The 20,927-nt window shown below is 38.5% G+C and overlaps 1 protein-coding gene across 3 annotated transcripts; it reads right to left on the bottom strand.

The window, feature by feature from the left end:
• Positions 1-17,099: 17,099 nt before the first annotated feature.
• LOC116261934 (uncharacterized) lies at positions 17,100-20,469 on the bottom strand. 3 transcript variants are annotated; one of them, XM_031640887.2, is made up of 4 exons: positions 20,178-20,469; positions 19,954-20,097; positions 19,716-19,865; positions 17,100-17,311 (listed from the first exon to the last, which is right to left on the bottom strand). In XM_031640887.2, exons 1-3 carry the CDS (start codon positions 20,367-20,369, stop codon positions 19,722-19,724), a joined length of 480 nt encoding a protein of 159 aa, XP_031496747.1. In that variant the 5' UTR covers positions 20,370-20,469; the 3' UTR covers positions 17,100-17,311; positions 19,716-19,721. The 3 variants fall into 3 exon arrangements, with proteins under 3 accessions (XP_031496747.1, XP_031496748.1, XP_049935818.1); XM_031640888.1 differs by lacking the exon at positions 17,100-17,311 and adding an exon at positions 19,415-19,577; XM_050079861.1 differs by lacking the exon at positions 17,100-17,311 and having other exon boundaries at positions 19,415-19,865.
• Between the last annotated feature and the right edge of the window lie 458 nt (positions 20,470-20,927).

Genomic DNA, 20,927 nt, shown 5'->3' with positions numbered 1-20,927 from the left:
GCTGATCTCTCTTTCTTCTCTCACTCTCCTATTTTCCTTTTTGGATGTTTTCTGGTCGTGTCATGTATGTATTGAGGTATAAATTTGGTTAGATTCTTCTTTTACCATGTTCAAATAAGATCAGGTCGGGTTTTTTTGTTTTTTCATTTGTCCAGTTGTTAGGGTTACATGTAGGATAGATTCAACTCATGTCTTAGCTGTCTTTATTTCTTTCATGAGATTTTCTGTCAAACACTCATTTTGCTTCCATTTGTAGGTTCTTAGGTTGACCTGTAGGTGTCCTAAATCTAATTACAATAAGTTTCACTTTTAGTTTTTATTTCTTGAAGATTTGATGTGCCACCATATCTTCATTTCCTAGGTTTTTGGTTATTTGATTTGTTATTTTGTTTATAATTGTCTTTTTCTAGTATGTATACATTTACTTTCACAGCTAATCTACAAGTATCATAGAAGTGAAATTCATCCAAGCCATGTAGTGCAATGGAAGAGTACAAGCATGTGTGAAAATTTTTGCCTACACAATTAGTGTATGACATGATCTGCCCTACGACACAATACATATCTTATGGTGTAGTTAACGCTTGGCTCGACCTATCCTAGATAGACAAATATGTTCTACTCTATTTTACTGATGAACATATTGTGCACATTTAAACTACTCATTTAGACAAACTACTTCATGTACATATATAACCAAAATGCTAAATGTTCAAACGTCAACCCTGCATACACAATATCACCCCCCAAACCAACATAGGTGGCATAACTATATATATATATATATATATCAAAAAGCCCTTACATAAGCCAAAATATGCAGCAAAGGAAATGGTGTCATCAGCATCTCCCCAATATCACCTCACTTTGGGATGGCTACTCTGATCAACATACATCATTATCCATTCAATGGGTAATTGAAAGGAGTAAAAATTTGGTGTCAATACAACAACAAAGCGTGACCTAATTTATAGGTTTTCCTATAATTAAACAGAGACCCAATATGATTATACAAGTAGGTGTCAAGGCAAAGATCAACAGTGCACTATGGGCAACTCGCAATCATATAGTGTCCATATACTGAGGAATTAGGTCACAGAAGAAATACAAGCAAAGTATGTAACATAGAATAACAATAGCATGAAAAGACTAAATAAACATATACCAAAGTGCTACTTGCATGTGCCTGGACACATAATTATGCACTGAGGTGAGACTTACATGTACCTAAGCATGAAATTGTGCACCAAAGTGTGACTTGTGTATGCCTAAGCATGAAAAGGACTTGTGATGTGCTCATGTGTTGTGTTTGTGAACATGGGTTCCTATATGCCTATGACACGAGTTGTAAGATTGGTGCTTGTGTTCACGTATAAAAAGGAGAACGAGCCAATATTTGTGTCCATGGGTTCCCATATGCCTATGGCATGAGTTCTAAGGTTTGTGTTTTTGTGTTCATGTATGCACATGAGTATGAGTTCCAATAATTGTGTCAATGGGTTCTTGTCTATACATGGAAAAATGAACTTTGATGACTAATTTTAGATTGGTAGTGAACATCCACCCATGGTGGTCCCCTTGACAAATGGCACCAATTTGAATTATTGATATTCCTTCACTGCTTCATTGGTGCGCAAGTACCCTTTTGCCTTGGGACCATAACCAATTCCAAAATTCCATCTGTATTTTTACCAAGGCTGGTGAATGGCTGATATCATTGATGCATGAAGATATTGAAACCTTTCTCATTTTGAGAAATTGTTTGAATAAATGATGATTCTTGCAAGTTTGTTCAAATGAAGTAGGCCAATTACCCTTGACCACCCATGTCTATTTCTTTGGTTTATGGAGAGACACCTTTCTGAAATTTTGGATTGACTCATTTTCCTTGCAGACCTGCACGTTGGGTTCAAATGAAATTTTGGATTGGCTTTGGGAGAGGATGTCGTTCTTGATGATCTTCTACATACACTATGACTACTTGTGTTCCTTTAGCCCAACAGACACATTGGTGCAGAGTTAGTAGAAGTGTATGGGCTGAATAAATCTATGGTTGGCCCAACAACATATTGAAAGATGGTTGAATAGAATTTTAAATTTTGTTTCTTTGATGTTTACATCCATACATACACAGCCCAGACAGGCTGGCCCTGTCCTTCATATCCATGGATTATAATTGGTGCTAGAGAATAATCCAATTCTCGCATTCCCAGCGCTTGCGCTATTTGCAATAGACAAAATATTCAAACTTGCCCCTCCATCAACCAGCACGTGAGTGAGTGACAGTGGTGCCCAATGTTTTGATTAAAATGTGGAAACTGTCATTATGCATGGTGCCTCAATTGAGAAGATCTTTGTCTGTGAAGAATATGGAACCATTTTGATACAATCCTCATACCCATTTGTCACCTCTATTCAGGCTGAATTTTTTGGTCTTCAAAGTGACTAGAGAATCAAGCCAATAGAAGAGCACCTCTAAAAGTTCTGAATCAAATACCTTGAACCAATGGCAGTATCTTTTCCGTAAGAGTGGAACTTGTGGAAAGCACTTCCTTATGCTTTGTTGCTTCATTGTCCTTTCTAACTAGCAGTTCTTTAGTTAGAAGAAAACTATATGAGTTTCTTTCTTCTTTTTGTTGGTCATCATGAATTGATGTTCAATTGGAATTTGGTCAAAAGTATACCGAACCGTTGGTATTGTTTCCTTTTCATGCTTTAGGAATGAATTGATAACTATTTCTGACTGACGTAGAATGACCTTGATTAGTTCTTTGTTCACTACATCTTGTATTATATGCTTCAGTATCAAGTAGTCCGTAGTATCATGACCAGTGCTTAGTGAAATTTGTAGAATTGGCTTTTATTCCTTCCCATCATAAGAGGATGATTGGAGATCTTTAGTAGAGATAGCTTACCACTTTTTATTGACTCATTCATGATCTCCTCATAAGTCTTTTCTAGTGTTGTGAACTCTCTATGATAACTCCAACCTGATTGTTTGTTCTTGTTGCTAACATTGTTGCTAGTATCACCTCCAGCCTTGTGATAGGAATCCTTTCCTTTCGTGTAGTTGGTCTTTTCTTTCCTTGTTGGTGCTATATTTGCAATGAAATTGGTAGGAGACTACTAGGCCTTATTCTTTTTGCCTTCTTCTTTATGCTTTGTTGATATAACTGCATCAAATGCTTTGTTTTTTTATGCTGGTTTTGATACACTCTGCTCTTTTTGTTAAGTTGATAAATGACTTAAGGGAAGCATTTGAAATCAAGCTCCTTAATGGTTGGAAAATGTAGTTAGTGATTAATCCCAATGCATGGGACTGGAATCTTGGATAACTCATTCTATTGCAAGCCGATTTCCATCTCTAAGTGAAGTCCCTAACCTTTTTTCCTAGTTTATGTCTAAGATTGCACATGGTAGTAATTGTTAGGGCAGTTTCCACATATTGGATGAACCTCTTGATAAATAGATTGATCAATTTGTCAACATTTTTGAGCTCTAGCAGATTGACATGTTTTTGGTACCATTGCACTGCAATACCTTCCAAACTTCTTGGAAAGCAATAAAAAGAGCTTGACAATTGTTTCTAAACTCGTAACATTCAACAAAGAACATGGCCAAATGAACATTAGAATCTCCCCGACCATTGAATTTTTACAAACTTCTTTGGTAGTTTCTTGATGTATTTGTCATTCTCGAAGCTTTCATAGAAATCTTTACAGCTGAAGCTTCTTTTATTTTTACCTTTAAGTTGAACAACATTTAGCCTTTTTTCAACTTTCTTGCAGTTTGATCTTCAGAGGTTTTCCCTTTTTCTTTTTCTCTTTGGGAATTTTCTTGTTTTTTTACTACTTGCTGTGTCACAGCGTTGTCAGAACTTTCACTGTTACTAGATGATAATTCTATGCTCTTTCTCTTTTTCTTGTCAGCTTTCACTTGTTTCTAGTCAACTTTATTATGAAGCAAAATCTTTTGTATTCCTCCTTATCTGGTTAAGGGATTTCTGTAGTAGTACTAGAACATGAAAATGACTCCTCATTTTTATTCTCAAGACTGGGTTGTTGTTCTGATTCCATCTCTATTATTTTTCTTCTTTGGTTCTTGGTTTCCATCATAAAACTAGTTGTTCACCTAATTTGAAAAAGACAGACCTGGGATTTGAAAAATGATCTAATGACCAATATTCATTGAACATGGACGAAAAGTGTACGGTTGAATCAATATGCTAAAAAAGCTCTTTGCTGGAGTTTTTAGCTGAATGTATTGATGTCCATCTTGCTACAGAAGTCTTCAACTCTTTTTCCAGTGAGTCTGAGAATCACTTCTCAGATTTGGCTTATTCTTGATTGATAAGGAAATGATTCTCAATCAGTCCCATGAGATCTCCTTCTGGACCAGGAAGTCCCATAATGTGAGAAAATTCATCAAAGATAATGGTCATTTCACAATATGGAAACCAGAATGGATTGGTTCTTGAATTGCATCTTTCAGCAACTGCAAAGATCAAACTCCATTGCTAGGTTGAGCTACTAAGCTGACTGTTTCTTCCAACCTACAATCCTCCAAGTGGTTTGGAAACATACACCAGAAGGTATGGTTTACCATTGGGGTAGCTGACTTTGTTTGGGATGACACAAAGTCCATATCAAACTTGGTATTCGCCAAATAGGATATGATCATAGGTGAAAATATTATCTGACTCTGAAAAGTCCATTTGAATACGAGAATGAAGATTTAGTTCGAACTGACATTGGTTGACCTAATAGAGACTTGAAAAGAATTTGACATTGGGTTTAGACTTGAGAATGAAACTAGATGATTACTTTATCTGTTTCATGCATTCATCAGAGATAGAAGAAAGTAGATTGCACATCTTAAAATTCTTGTCTATAGGCACATTTTTTGAAAAATGGTGTTGGAATTCTAACAAATCCAAATTGTTGCTATACTATGATTGTGGTGTTTGCACATATTTCTTTAGGTTCATTTATGGTTTGAAGGCTCTCCATTTCTCCTTATTCAGCCATCAATAGACCTTGGACTGTTATCTATTTTGGCACTAATGGGGCCAATTCATTGTATCTTAGATTGGATCCTAGAAATAGCTTGGTAACATGATGACTAGGGCTTCTTAAGTAGAGGATTTAAAAAAAAATGAACGTAAAAATAGATGGCTCTATTGCACACATTCTTAAGAGATAGATTTAAAAAGTTTAAGAGAGTACACATTGGTTTGATTCAAACTTTAAATTGAAGAGGAGTATGCTTAATTCTAGGACTAAGGGAAACATCCTTTCTCATCAATTGATTCTAGATGCATAGAAATATGCACGATAATGGTAGGTATGGACATGAAAGATTTTTATGCAATTGATGTCCGACATTTTGGGCAAGATGACTTTTACTTGGAAAATTCAAACGAATGATGATAAGTTTCGTTGTGATTATCATATGTTCGCACATCTCTTGTGCGATAGAAAAGCAACAAAAAAATGAAATTGATTTTGATTTGAAATTTTTTTAAGAAAAAGTGATCCACTCATTGGTATGAGGTTCAACCATTCCTGCCACGTTCAGGTTAATTAGGACAAGGTCTAACATTTCTCAAACGTACAAGTCATTGATTGAAAGATCTTGCCATATGATTGTGCAAGTGCAAGAAATTGAATTTTGAAGTTATTTTGAAAATCAAATACTTGTTTGAAAATTCGATTTGAAAATTTGAAAATTCTTTTGAATTCCAATAATTTGGAAATTGACCAGGACTATTTGTTTAATCCCAAAATAGGAATTGGAATTGGAAATTGAATTTTGATCTTGAAAATTTGATTTTGAAATTGGAAATTGAAAGGTTTAGATTCTAAGCTGATTTGAAGTAGATTTTGAACTTCTTTTTTATGTGTAAAATTAGAGGCAAAATGTCAATTTTGGAGTCTTATTTTTCAAAGACTCAAATATTGAGAGGTTGAAATGAAATTCTCTTTTTGGAAAGCCTAAGGTTTGAAAATTTCAAGTTCTCAAAACTATTTGGGAGTTGAATTGGGCGTTTGTAGCTTTGAGATAAGTGATTGATCAAAATCTGCATTGCAATATGACTTGGTCACGGTAACAACTTCGAATTGATTTGCTTATATCTTGGCGGCTATTTGTGTGTTTGTGTAATAAGGGATGCATGTTTTGCAAAAGCAACCTATATGCTTCAGTCATGCTTCACTCTCTCATCTCTTGAGGTGTAGCTTGATCTTATTCATGGAGTGTGGGCTGGTTTTTGGGAATGTTGGACAGCTTCTAGATTCATTCTTGGTATTTGAATCAATAATGTATATTAAGGATAGACTCTAGTGAAGTGTCCATGAACTTGACTTGATTTTTGGAAATCAAAGTATTTGAATTTGGGTTTTTTGAAATCTTTGTTTCAAAAATGAATTGTACATTTCTAAGACTCTTTGGATAAACTTGAATCAAGTCGTGGTTTTTGATTTGGTCAATTTGATGAGCTTCTGCTTGCCTATTGAAATTTGATTTGCAATTTTTTTAAGCTAAATTGTTGGCGGATTTTGATTGAAATCTGCTTGATTTTTTAATGTTGGTTGGACTTAAAGTCATGCTTTGAGGACTTTTAAGCATTTTATCACTTAGGAATTATCACCAAGTGATTTTTTTAGTTAGAAAATCATGGATTTGAAACATGGTTTTTTAGGTTTTATTGATTTTGGAATTTTTGAAAACAGTCGGATCTCTTGTGAGATTTCATTTTTGAACAATCTGACAATCCGACATATTAGGCTCGTTTTTGTGGCCTTGTCCTTTCTTGGAGTGGTCGATTGAGATTTCAAACATATATATATAGATATATATACACACACACACATATTCAACTATATGTTTTAGCAAAATCATCTTTGCAAAATTATAGTATTTTCTAGAAATTTCAGAAATAGTGATGGTATAAAGCAAGCTCATTTTGGTTTGGAGATTTTCTCACTGTGTTTCGCACGATTTAGGACATTGAAATATTAGGTTTTGAGTTCATAGGTGGGATGATTCAAAACGTCATTTTTCTTGTATGATTTTGGGTAGATGTTTTGCCAAAATCGCTTACATGCATGCATAAATGCTTTAGCATGCACATTTTTACGTCGGCAACCTAGCTGGACACCAACGAGGTCCTGCCCCACATCGGCTCTTCCATTCATTCATGCAAAAAATAAGATCAATCAAGACAGTTACCTTATTTGAGCGAATGGGGTTGAGCGAGTCTAAGGGAAATATATAGTTTTGATTGGTTGGCAGCTAAGCTATCGATTGATTGTAGCAAAGCCACTGTTTTGTGGCTCATTCACAGCTTCGGCTGCTGCAATCAGCTAACGGTAAGGTTGCTGTCCTGATCCGAACATGCGCAGCTTGAGATGTGCTGTGAGCAATAGGTTGCTTTTGTTGTGGGTTGGAAGCAACTCGGGTGGCTGCAGGCTTGAAATAGCAAGTCGGGCACTCTGATTTGATTTGCAGCAGATTGGCTGTTGTAGATTGAAAGTAGCTCAAGTGGCTGCTAATTATGATCAGTTGTAGTAGCTACTGATTTGGAGCAGCATAAGTTGCCATAAATTGGAAGGTTAGCAGAATGGCTAATGTATTAGGTTTAACTTTTGGACTGCTGCAGGTTGGGAGCAACTCTAGCGGCTTGCGTTTTAAGGGCAGCTCTATGGTTGCAAATTTGGAGCAGCCCTGAATTGCTGTGAATTGGGTCAGTTTGAGTGGCTGCGAACTAGGAGCAGCACAGGCCTGATGTTCTATAGATTTGAAAACTGCCAAGGGATGCTGCTAACCTGAGCTTGTTTCAACAAAGAACTGACCGTTGGAGCAGCTAGGCTGCGGTTAGGGCCTGAAAAACAACAGAAGAGTTGCGATGGTCTGCTACTTGGAGACTAGAGCAGTTAGACTACTAGCTGAAGACAACGACTTGTTATTACATCTCTGCATTAGGGAATAGCAAAGGAATTGCCGTTTTGAGGATGGAACGTAGGGCTATCGATTAGGAGCAGCAAAGCTGCTGTGTTTCTTTTAGATTGGAAACGACATGGCTGCTGTTTTGACTATAAAGACAGCAGTGCTGTTGATAAGGAGCAGCAAAGCTGCTGCTAGGGGCTAACAAGCAGCTTGGACGACTGCAGTTTTGGATTAAGGAGCAGCATGACTAACATTCTGAGCATGGAAACAGAAAGAAGAATGAACTTAGCAATTAAGAAATTACTAACTTGAGTAGATGAGCAGCAGAGCTAGACACGCTGGTTGTGGATGGATTACAGCCTGTTGGAGTCGAATGGGGATTAACATAGCTGGCTTATGGGATGGGTTCTGCTGGAGATTGACACAGCTGGTTGCTAGGTCTGCTTGAAGGTTGATGAAACTGATGGTTGTTGCTGGTGGCAAATCGAAGGAACTCCGATTGAGGTGCAATAGCATGGGCTGCGTTAGTGAAGAAGGCAACAACCTAGCGTCTTCGTTTGATGGAATAACTGCCTGAACGAAGGAAAATGCGGCAAGCAGTTCGTTTCCTGTTTGGGGGGAGCTGAGGGAGCTCAACTCGTGGCACTGGTTGGAGTTGCAGCTGTTGGGCTGTGTTGCTTCGAAGAAATATTTTCCTGCTTGATGCTGGTTGGAAGGAGGCACTTGCTGCACCAAGCTGAAGAAGACGGTTGAAAGAGGAACAGCTGATGCCACACCACGGAAGTTGCTTCCTGCTCGAGGTGAGCTGAGAGAGCTCAGTTCATGACACCAGTTGGAGTAGAGGGTGTTTGTTATGAAATGCTGATTGGATGAAGGAGCTCCTGCTGCATTGATTTGAAGAGAGCAAGCTGTAGAAATTGGCAGGCTGGAGCTGCTGTTGAAGATCATCCCAAGGAAGAGGCCCTCTTTAGGCTTTGGTTGCAAGGTGAAGTTGCTGAAGAAAGATCGTCCAAAAATCTCCCGACCGCTCCTTGAGTTGGTGTCCAAGATTTATAAGGCAAGAATTTCTCTTGTTGGGGCTCATTCCTTTCAACCTATGAACCATGTAAGAAGCTAGTGGAGTTTGATCTTTAATCAATCTCCAACCAAAAAAATTGAATATATATATATATATATATATATATATATATTTCTTAATTGAGATCTTTTCTCAAAATCTAGAGAAGGAGAGCATACCAACTGCAGGCAGCTCTTCAATATGTTCTTGGAAAAGAGATCAGCCTTGATTAGGCTGATCTACTTTTCAGATTTTGAAACATTTTCAACGATTTTAAAGTCAAGAAGGAGCCGTCCAAGCGACTGCTCCTTAATTTTTACCTTTGAAAATAGGTCAGCCTTAATTGGGCTGATCTAGCTTTAAATTTAAAAACCTTTCAAAAAGAAGAAAATATTTGGAAAAAGGAGCGGAGTACGCCCATTTGGGCATCTCCTTAATTGGGTATTTTTTTTAAAAAAAGGGAGATCAACATAATTTGAAGTTGATCACGTTCTTAATTTTAAGATCTTTTTCATAACAAAGAGAATTTCGAAAAAGAAAAGAGAACACACCTCATTTGGGTGGCTTCTTAACTGGTTCTTTTTTTAGAAATATTAGCTCCAATTGAGCTGGTTTGAGGTTTTCCAATATTTTTTGAAAAGGAAAATAGAACACGCCTAAAATTGGCTGCTATTGGGAAAAATCCAGCTTGAGTACGCTAGTTTAGATTTTTGTTTTTAAGAATTGAAGGGCTTTCATCAAGAAGGCAACCCTTTATACCAATTTCTAAATTGGTTTTGAAATTCTTTAAAATCACTTGAAGTGGTTTAAAGAAAAGATATTTACACCCCAAATGATCTACTCTTGAACTTTCTTGATTCGAATGGTTTGCTTCTTCATTAGAACTACCTAAAATAATTATAAAGAAAAAGAGAATGAGAGGAGCATGTCCAATTAACTTCTCCAAATTGGTTCAGCTTCATTTTCAAATGAAACCAATTTTGAAAGAGAGAATTTAAATTCTCTCTATTTGTTAGCTGGAATTTTAATCCTACTAAGGAGAATTCTAATTTCCACTTTCAAAATCCTTTGATTAGATGACATGACAAGAGTTTTGAATTTTCTTTGAAATTTTGAATTTGATGGGACCTACCTGGCCCACACGCATGGGATAGATGAGTCTGGATTGAGTCAAAGTGCATGTGGCTTTTACTAGGCTCTAATTTTAATCATTTTTATTCTAGGACATAGACTTTATCTAATTCTAATTAGAATCATGTTTTGAACACTCTTTTTGGTAAGTGCACACCAAATTGATTGAGTTTTCATTGAATGCAATTCAATTGCTTGGTAAATCAAATTGTTTCGATGTGGTCTGAGTTGCAACATGCAATCACAAATTTTGAATTGCGTAGACTGGCCTGAAATTACGTTGAATTATGGTTTCTATGATCTGAAATTGTCATGGACATTTTGGTCCAAAATTCCAGTAATGTATAATTTGAGCAAGTTCAATTTTTTTAATTTACTTTAGATGAAGATCTTAAATTCAAACTGAAATTAAATTTGGCACTTGGTTCCTTAGCTTTGGTCCGGATTGGTTTTAGAGCTAAATTTTAGCTCCAATTGAATTTGAATTTAAAGTTTTGTTTCTAATTCAGTAGAAAATTTGATTTACAATTAAAAGCTCTGAGTTAATTTAGGGCTGAGGTTGCAATCGATTCCTGAACTTTGATCTATGATTAGATTGGATAGGTGTTGAGGTGTGTTGTTTCAAATTTCGCCTAAAATATGTCACAAAATTTTTGAAATTGGCACTGAAAAATTTGGCAAAATTTGAGGCATTAACTGTACCCCTAAATACTATGAACTATTTGTTGTCCAAACAAATACCTGCATGTTAAGACAAAAGCGAGACAGATAGACTCCTTATGTAGGCTAAGCATTATTTCTTGGATAAACTCGAGTTCGTTAGATATTGCATGAACCAGCTAATCGAACATTATGTCCTGAGTAAGAATATAAACGAGTCCTCAACTTTCATCATTGCTCGCAAGAAATGACGAAAAGAATACCCTTGTGGAGGGAATTTAATTATTAGTCAAAAGAATGCAATGAAAGTACTACAATATGGATTTTATTGGTTCACACTCAACTCTTGAGTTCTCTAAACGAAGAATTCATGGTTAGGAAAAAGGGGACATCTCCGCCAGACACATGAATGCACTTGATTGGATGACTTGTTTTTAGGAAGTAGATGCATATGTTCGTGGGAGTAACGAGCAAAAATCTTTCACTATAAGTTACATTTATTGAAGGAAGAAAATAAAAAGTCGTGATTATTTGCGTTAATAAAACTAGCATGTGAACCAGAGCCAGCCCAAATTTGCCCAACTAAATTTAGTCCAGCTGGGTATGTTTGGGCAGTCCAGTGAGAATGGTTTGAGGCTTTTCTTTAGTATGTTCTCTTCCAACCGTGCAATTTGCCTAGAATTTATTAGGAGTTAATTAGGTGTCCAATTAAGTGTGTTTGTCTCTAATTTAGCAAAAAAAAAAAAAAAGCAGAGGCTACTTGAAGGCATTTCAAGTAGATAATATTGGAAGACGGCAAGGTGTCTAGCATGTATTTAGGAGTTAATTAGGCGTTTAAGTATGTTGGAAGACGGCAGGGAGGCTACATGAAGAAGTTTCAAGTAGATCTACTTTTTACTGTCTTGTCTTTGTACTTCTTAAAAATAGTTGTTTTAGGTGTTAGGTTCTGGTTTACACCGGAAACCAGAGAGTAATTATTTTACCCTTTGGAAGTCCTTGGTAGTCCAAATGTTTGCATGCCATCGTTTAGTCTAGAGATTTTCACTCTCACTTTGTACGTTGCTTGCCAATCCTGGAGTAAAAGATTTAAGATGAAACAAGAAATCAAACTCATGAAAAGGTACGAGATTTGGATCTTGGAAGTAGCATACTGCTAGGCATACTTGAGATGGTTGTGGTTCTTTTAGTGTTCATAATGAATTATTTTTCCTTTTGTAGTTCGAAGCTAGTGTTGCAGTTTGACTGCGCGATTCTTTTTTGCTATTGTAAGTTTACTTTGTTTCGTTATTAACTATAGAGGTTTAATTTCCATCACAAATTATCAATACAACACTTGATACCCAACTTCCTTGTAGATTTGGCCTATTTAATAATCTGCATGATTGTAAGCTGGTTGTATACTTTGGTGCTCGGTTTTCAAACAAAAATATTTTCTTTCTACAAGTTTGATTTGAAATAGGATTGGCCATGGCCACGGTTGATATCCAACCCCAATGTCAGTCAGTCAGTGTGACCTAACATGGTGCTTGTCTTGGAGGTTCAGTTGTCAACATTGGGAACATTTGAGCCTATTGATTGGAATCTTGGTAGACAGCCGCCTTTCTTGGCATCCAGGTGATGGCCCTTGGTCGAACACTTCCCAAGATTATAAGTTCCCAAGATTATAAGTTTGAATGCAGGTGGCAATTTTCTTTTTTCAAATTTGTTAAGTAGCTTGGCCTTTAGCAGCAGTCCTTAGTGCCTTACCGGTGACGCAAAAAAAATCTATATGTAGTGAAGGTAGCCAAGTTTGATCCCTTGGGTAAGATGAGTTGTGCCACCGATTGTAATCGGCGTGTTTGGTGTTTGTTGTATATGTTTGATTATAAATCTTCATTGTGGAAAACAATGTAGTTCACATTTTTTGTATTTTTTAAGGGTGGGAATGGGTTTTTGCGAGAGAGTTAAGAGGATATTAATTGGGTTAATTTTGCACCATAGTGCATGTCCAACTAGGTCGTTCTGTAATCCTCTCGATTTTCTCCCTTGAGCGAATTAGTGCCCCAGTATCCGACATTTGGGGTCCGATCACCTTACCTAACTAGTTAACATTATGTGCAAAAAGATGATCCACACCTACAATCCAAAGCATAACCGTCAAAAGCAATTCAACCAAATACCCAAAGAAATCCAGTGATATAAACCCTTAATGACCTCAAATCACCTCACCAAGTGCTTAGAAAATATTTGAAAGAGGGAGAATCAATACAAAGGTCAATCCCGGCTGTACAGTCACCTCATTTCAACAAATTTTCCCTTATACTCACTTTGACAAGGTCAAAGATTTTGGGCACTGCCATCACATTCGGGATTGCCGATTATACTGTTGACAAAGAGGAACCCCTAATGCCCCCAAAATCACCTCACCTTGTGTGCTTAAATAAAATTGTGGTAAGAGGAAGAATTGACAAACAGGACAGCCCCTCGGCTCAATAAAAGTTCACTTGTAAACATCATTTGACACATCCATACACACATAGGCAATCAAACTACCCAGCCAGTAGCACACCTACCAATGTGACACTTGGCAAAGTATGGTATCCGCGTAATTTCTCCCAGCCCCCAACATAATAATATAACATTCAGATGGGTACACCAAATATCCACCAAATCCCAGCTACAAACTCACCAATGGTCGTTAGCTATGGCCCTTGGTATGGGTCAGAAGTATCACCGATCGGCCATGTACTGTTGGACTCAACCACACAACGCGAGACAAACCACCCTCCTTATGATATCTTAGGAGGGTTTCAAAATGGGCGTCTACTCGTGGCGCTAAACAAACACAATTGGCCTTTCTCATGCAATCCACATCCAATCACTGTATCATCCATTTGGGAAGCATTTACGTAGCCAAGTTTGGGTTTCTTGGCTTGTGCAAATGCTAATCAACAACGATCTCATGGTTCAGCCACTCAAAGCCGTCGCTCCCAACTATTCAGCTCTACTTTCCGACTAACGAAGATGTAATATTGTCTTGGCAACATTGGAGTCATAATGCAATTCACTTTTGCTCCTACAGAGGCCACAATAGCACTTATGCACCTATCTAGCTGTCCTCGAAAACTACTACCAAGGACTCAATCTGGCCTCCGCACCTCAATAGTTGCTGCCCAAATCTTTGGCAACTAGAGCCCAAAGTAAACCCCAAAACCATGGGAAATCCTTGAGATAGTGAGAATTAACCCTTAGAAATAAAGATAAAATGTCGTTCCATTTCTAGAAATCCCATATAACTCCATACTCAACCTTTTATGCACATAGACCACGCCTCCCACTTCCCAGTGATCCCACTTCCATCTAGCTCTCAACCAGTCAACCAAGGTTCACTACAGTTGCCATAACCGGTCCAACTATCTTAAAAGGCTAGACACCCCATCTCGTGTAGATCAGGCAGCAGCCACAGGTTGCCCATCTAGCTCCCAACAAGTCACCCAAGGTTCACTACAATTGCCATAATTGATCTAAGTATCTTAAAAGGCTAGCCACCCCATCTCGTGTAGATCAGGCAGGCAGCCCCAGGTAGCCCAACTACCCATCGCTAATACAAGGGCGCCCAGCGCTCCTCACCAAGTGGGTGTTCTTTCGCTCTGTGTTAGATGCCTGCCGAGAGCACTCAACCAGGTCTGCTACCTTCTTCCAGTCTCCTACCAAATGTGGCTGTCCTTCATGCGCTGTTACCTCTCAATTGTGAGTGCCCATTTCAGGTGCAGCTTGCATTGTCGTTGATTCCCATCCTGAGCACCCAGCTCACCAATGTTTTGCATCATCCTTGATTACCCTCAGCACCTCCACCCCCCTCCTCACCCCAACATCTATCTCCTAACTACAGGCCTCGGGTAGGGCCATAACCTCCTTGAGTTGGTCTCCTGTTCACATTGTGCTGTTCCTAAGCTTGGTTGAGGGTATTGTGGCTGTGGCCCCACCCTCTTAACTAGAGGCTCCCTCAACAAGATTGGCAGATCTTCTCATGGTTGGTCTTGCCTTGCCTAACTCTTCATACTGTTGCTGCTCATCTTAATTATCTACAAACTTCTCTATGCACTTGGGCTATCGTCTTGCAGCAACCCCATCTGCCTCATGCTCTTATACTTTGGCCTTAATAAACCAGATCATGATATGATCAGCAACCACATTATCAGCTCCAAGAGTATCGCTGAAAAGAGTAATGTCTATACAATTGGAGGAGATCACACTGGAGGAAATAACACCCAGACCAACAATATCAGATCCAAGATTCTAGCTAAAAGAGATTATGATAATGATGATTCTAGAATGGCAACTATCTCAAAAAAGGGGAAACCGCATGATCTTGTAAATCAATCCAATCCTAAGATATGTGGGATTGGTGAACGAATGAAATAAGTATAAATGAAATATCTCCTCTTGTGAAAAGTGATAACAAGAGTGAGAAACCTTTCCTTTCGTGGATGTAGACTAACAAGTCGAACCACGTTAAATTGCTGTTGTTTCCTTTCTTACTCTCTTTCTTCTCTATAGCGTGAGGTTCTCTAGGCCTCACTATTGGCACCAGAGCTGAACTCTCTGCCATATATATTTGTCTTGGCTTGAGTCCAAACTCTGACATGCATTGCCCCAGGGAATTAACCCTGAACTTTTACCAGGAGTGGCAATTCAAACAAATTGGGCGTTCCTGCCTATGATGAACAAGTTTAGTGCTGAATAGATAGGTGCCATGTCTATCGAGAACACTAGTAGAGGCCCATGAAGTCATCATCAAGGAGCTAGGCCCATGTTATAGAGCCATGTTTTATCAAAGAACATTAAAAAGAATGTCTTCGAACATAGCAAAGAGATTGATGTTGATAGCAATGGGGTTCGGAGCAATTGACCTTAACACTGTCAAGCGTTCTGCTAAGGAGATGTCTCTCCCACTTCCAAAGAGCCTAAGAGCTAAATGATACACTCACATTGGGGGAACAATCAAAGGTCACCTTCCAATGGCACTAGGTCTTATTTGCACCAAACATTGATGAAATCTATTGCCAAGATGGTTAACCGTAGAACTAGTCGGGCGAAATAGGTTGCTGGCCTTTACCTAAACATGGTCTTAACCACTCACATTTTCTTCATTTCACATATTGATGAAGCATCAACGGAACATCATTCTCCGTGTGGATCCAAGCTTAACTGTGCAACAAACTTTTAGTGATGAACATCCATCACATAGAGTAAGATAGAGTGAACCAAGTCATCAATAGGGAAATATTTTGTTGCACAATTTGTCCACGATTGTCAAATACATAAATGGTGATTAGTCCCTACTCTGATCTTTAATGCTCAATGGATACCTCCAGGATATGTACTTTTATATTGCTTTTTCTTTTTACCAAGCACATTGTAACACCTCCCCTCCCCAATAGTTTTCTAGAGTTTAACAATCTCCAATTGATTTATAAGTCCTTTCTAATGTTTTTGGGGCAAATTAGGTGTTTTAAATTTGATTTACTGATTGTGCGTGAATTTGTTATCTAAATCTCGGAGCACGTTAATCATAAATATTGTAAACCTCAAGAGTAAGGGCACGCCATTTTGTTATCTAAATCTCGGAGCACGTTAATCATAAATATGGTAAACCTCAAGAGTAAGGGCACGCCATTTGGATCAGTCAGAAAGAACAAGTACTTAGAGCAGTCAGTGATAATAAACTCCTGCAGCAATCCAGCCCTAGATGCCTAGGCTTTTGAGGCTTGGAAGATTAGGCACAAGTAGCAAACTCTTCTTTTCCTCCTGCCTTTTTCTTTCTCTTGGCCTCTATGACTAGTCTTACTGGATTTCCTCCTGCTCGACTTTTAGTTAAAGTCGCAGGTGACATTGCATAATCGTCTGGTAAGCTTGCATCGGAAATGACGGTAATCTTCTTCTTCTCTTGCCTGTGGAAAATCCCATCATATGTTCCTTGCCGAATGTCAGCTTGCTTGCTCCTTAAATGAATAGAGTGGTGGCAATCGATCCACGAAGTGTTCCAATAAGTTCTTGAAGATGAGGCAGAAAACACACACACACACATATATATATATATATATATTGAGGTTTCTTTTAACCTTCTAAGTTTCTAACAACTATTTTCAATTCTTGTTTACTGACTAAGGCTGATAAGCATGCATGTTGTATATTGTCTCTTCTATCTATTCTTTATTGTTTCTTGTTCTTTTGGCCTTTTTGTGCTGCTGCTTTTGCGTTCTTGCAGCAGTTTTTCCCTCTCATTCTTTTTTCTATATAGCTTATTGTTTTGGAATAAAGGTGGGGAACCTGCTCCCAGCAGTATTTCATTGGAACAATAATCTTACCAGTGGTGGTGCCTACTTATATCACTGTTTACTCAAACCCCACAAAAAGCGATCCTTTCATATCAGAAGTTTTCACAAGTCCAACGGCCAATCATCTCGAACCCACCTTTTCCACCATAAGCAGTATATATCACAACATGTGATTTTGAAAGAAAGAGCCACACACCTGCAAAGCATAGAAACCCTTATTTACAGGTGGATCTTTCCTGTGAAATTGAAGTGTCGAATATTTTGCAGCACATCCTTAACCGGAGACTACCATAAAAAGGTATGCCCATTAGCTAACAGAAAGATCTAAAAACAACCAAATCCCAGCTAGTAGAAGGACTGAAATAGATCTGGCAGGGTGACGGTGACAGTTAGAGGCCAGCTCTCATTTTCGGAAAAAAGGATATAGCCCAGTTGATTTACTAAGTAAAAAAGCATACGTGGTGCACAGTAGACAATGCCGAAAGAATGTCAAATCAAAAGCAGAGGACTATGGAAGTTAAGAAAACAAAAGGTAGACATTAATGTTGTCAATGACACAAAACAGACAGAAAGATCAAAGCCAAGCGTAAAAGGTAGCAACAGCATGACCACGGAACAAACAGCCAGCAATAGGTTCCAAGCCAAAGGATGAGGACATAATGAAACCGTAAGGAGAGAGAACAACCGACGAAAATAACATGTTTCGAAGATCAACATAGATATGTGATTCAAGGGAAACGATCAAATCAGAGGGTAAGTAATTCAAGGGAAACGATCAAATCAGAGGGTAAGTAATTCAAGGGAAACGATCAAATCAGAGGCTAAGTTACTGATATACATTTTCCACAATGTCAAGTACTAAAAATTTGCCATCATATATGGTTTCTTGTTTTCATCACCTGATAGTGTTGGACAATATATGGGGCTGGAAAACAATTAGCTTTTAGTTGATGATAAATTTTTTACAGTTCAGATGCTGCAATTGTTTACATATTGTCAATATCCGCACAGATAAACACAATTTTATCTGAATTGAGGTTCCTTCCATTATCAAGGATTCACATATACTTACATGCCAACAATCAAATATCATCATCAATGTCAGCATATTCCCAACCACTCATCCCTCTAAGATGTCCATCTCTCATGATTCCAATTCCCATAATCTTTATTAGGACTGATAGTGCATGTGCACTATATGAAGGCCACCACTGACCTTATTAAGCAATTGAATAAGCTGATAATTTTATGAGGATGCAACATAAATACAGCAACCTTCTTTAACTTCTCCAACCATGTAACCAAGATGCTATGTCATACGGACACTCAGACACTCCTGCTGAAGTGAAGTAATAGTGTCAACACGAGTCGACACTGGTGCTGGTACTGCTTTGGACGCTGCTCAGGTGTGGGGTTGTCCGTGTTGATTGCAATCAAGACACCGGAGGCCAAATCAAGCCAATTCTGAACTCGATCAAAGTTGACTGAGCAAAAAAGCATCCAAATTCTAGTCCTTTTTTTTAAAAAAAAAAAAGAAAAAAAAGAAAAGGATATCCATCTATGCTAGTTTTTGGCTAGTTTTCCCAACATCCTCTACACTGACTTGCTGCTTCCTCTTCCTGCTGTGCCTACACACTTCTCTTCTTTAATCTAATTGTTATCATTTTCGTTAAGATTTTATATATATATATATACACACACACACACACATAGCCATGTTTTCATACCCAAGTTTTTTGAAAGTACTCTGCACCCTTACCTGTCCTGACACCCGTACTAGCCCCCGTACCTATGTGCCATAACCAAGATGATATTTGTGTACCACACAGATCAGTAGGGTCACTTTTCCTGACAAAGATTAAGCAACTTACGAATCTATTAAGTGATGACTCGAGACACGCATGTCATAGGTATGGCTCCTAAAGACCTTTTCATATTGAAAGTAGTAATTTCCATGCACATTATTCTATGAAAAGAAGGCTTCATGAGGGAAAATAGATACGTCACGACCTTTACAGTTGGTCGTCCATCTCTTTTTCTTATTTCAGAAATACAAGTTTAGAAACATTACAACCAATGTTACAAAGTGCATATGTAACCTGTATTGATTAGGCCAAAAGTTGTCAATTTTTTTCATATTTTCAAGTCCTCATATTCCAAAAGCCTGAGATTTACAGGCTATCTTTCATGTTTTTGTCCCTCAATACTCACGACATCTGAAAGAATTAAATCACGATAAAATAAAACTACTGGACATAGTAAGAAGGCGAGACATCTATTTAGACACTGCACCTTAGAATTGTTCGGCACTCATGCAAATTAGGAATGCACTGAATTCAGATTCCGAGTTCTTTGGTAACAATAGCTAATTTTCAGATATTCCGAAGCTCAGTCTATAAAATTACCACCATGTGGCCACTCATTCTCAATCCGTGGGAATGTACTTAAATCGTAGATTTTCACTGCAACAATGCAAAACAAATTTACAGATAATCTAACAAAGATCAGTAGGTTATCGAAGCTACAGTATCCGAAATAACCTTGCGCTTAATATGCAAGACAGCCAATTCAGAAGCACGATTTGCAACTGAGAGATATACCTCGAATCACAATCTGCTAGAGACGGCAAGGTACTTGGTATGCCTCCCGGTCGCTACAATCTTGCCGTTCCCTTTCTTCCTGAGTTCCACATTGACCACCGCAATCGCCTTTCCAACGCGCAAAACCTTCGCCTCGATCTCGATCTCTTCCTGAAAAACCGAAGAACGTCATCAGTACCCACAATTCTAACGGCTATGGAAAAACCTAGCAGAGAGACTCAGGAGAAAATCCACTCACGTTGAGATAGGCAGAGTCGAGATAAGAGACGCTGATCTCAAGGGTGACGCCAGTAGTTAGGACCCCGGTGGTTAGAATGACCGCCGATCCGATAATGTCGACCAGCGAAGCGGTGGCGCCTCCGTGGAGAAACTTGCCTGTGTTCTACGGAGATCAAGAAGAACCACGATTTCTTTATTTTGAGGAAGGTGAATGAAAAAGATGGGGAGGGAGAGAGGGCAAACCAGGAGGTGTGGTGGGACCACGAAGGAGCAGAGGAGGCGGCCAGGGAAGGCCTCTTCGAGGCGGATGCAGGAAGAGATGAGGGAGTCATAGGAGGAGAAGTGCCTGGAATCGCCGGAATCCTGGAGGCGGTCGCCTGTACGTTCTAGTGAGGCCTTGACCCTCTCGAGTTGCTCCGGCGACACCCCCGCCATCTCGCTCTCCGTCTCTGTCGGAACTCGGTCGGGGAAGGAGAAAGCGTTATGTGTTCACTCACATGGTAGTCGTTTGATAACCCCGGAACGGCGGAACAAAAGCACGTTTGTCCGGTTCCCGCAATAACTACTAAACCCATGTCTCTTCAAGCTCGAGTCTGCAAACCTAAATCAATGGAATGTAACAATCAATTTCTCATTCTTTAAAAATGGAAATTGTGTTATGAAGCAAAGAATTTAGATTCTGAAATTATATATTCATTCCAAAATCAAAATTCTAGAACCATAAGGGGTGGAATTATGATTCCAAAATTAAGACATTAAATTCCCCCTAAAGCTCGAGCTCGGGGGATCTCGAGTTTACTTAGCTTGAGCTCGAGTTGGCTCGAGTTTAACCGAACCAAACTCATTAAAAGTTTTTCTTTTCCATTGAGGTAGATACGGAAACTTAAATGACCTACCTTTTGGTAGTCACAAGGAAAATCATTGAACCAATTTCATTTTTCTGACCAAGATGTGAAACAATTTTTACTTTGTCACGTACCATAAGCACAAAGA

Source organism: Nymphaea colorata, chromosome 10 (assembly GCF_008831285.2).
Source record: "Nymphaea colorata isolate Beijing-Zhang1983 chromosome 10, ASM883128v2, whole genome shotgun sequence".
In the NCBI taxonomy this organism is placed as follows: domain Eukaryota; kingdom Viridiplantae; phylum Streptophyta; class Magnoliopsida; order Nymphaeales; family Nymphaeaceae; genus Nymphaea; species Nymphaea colorata.
Note: the sequence above shows the minus strand (reverse complement) of the source record. Positions and strands in the feature narration are given on the sequence as shown.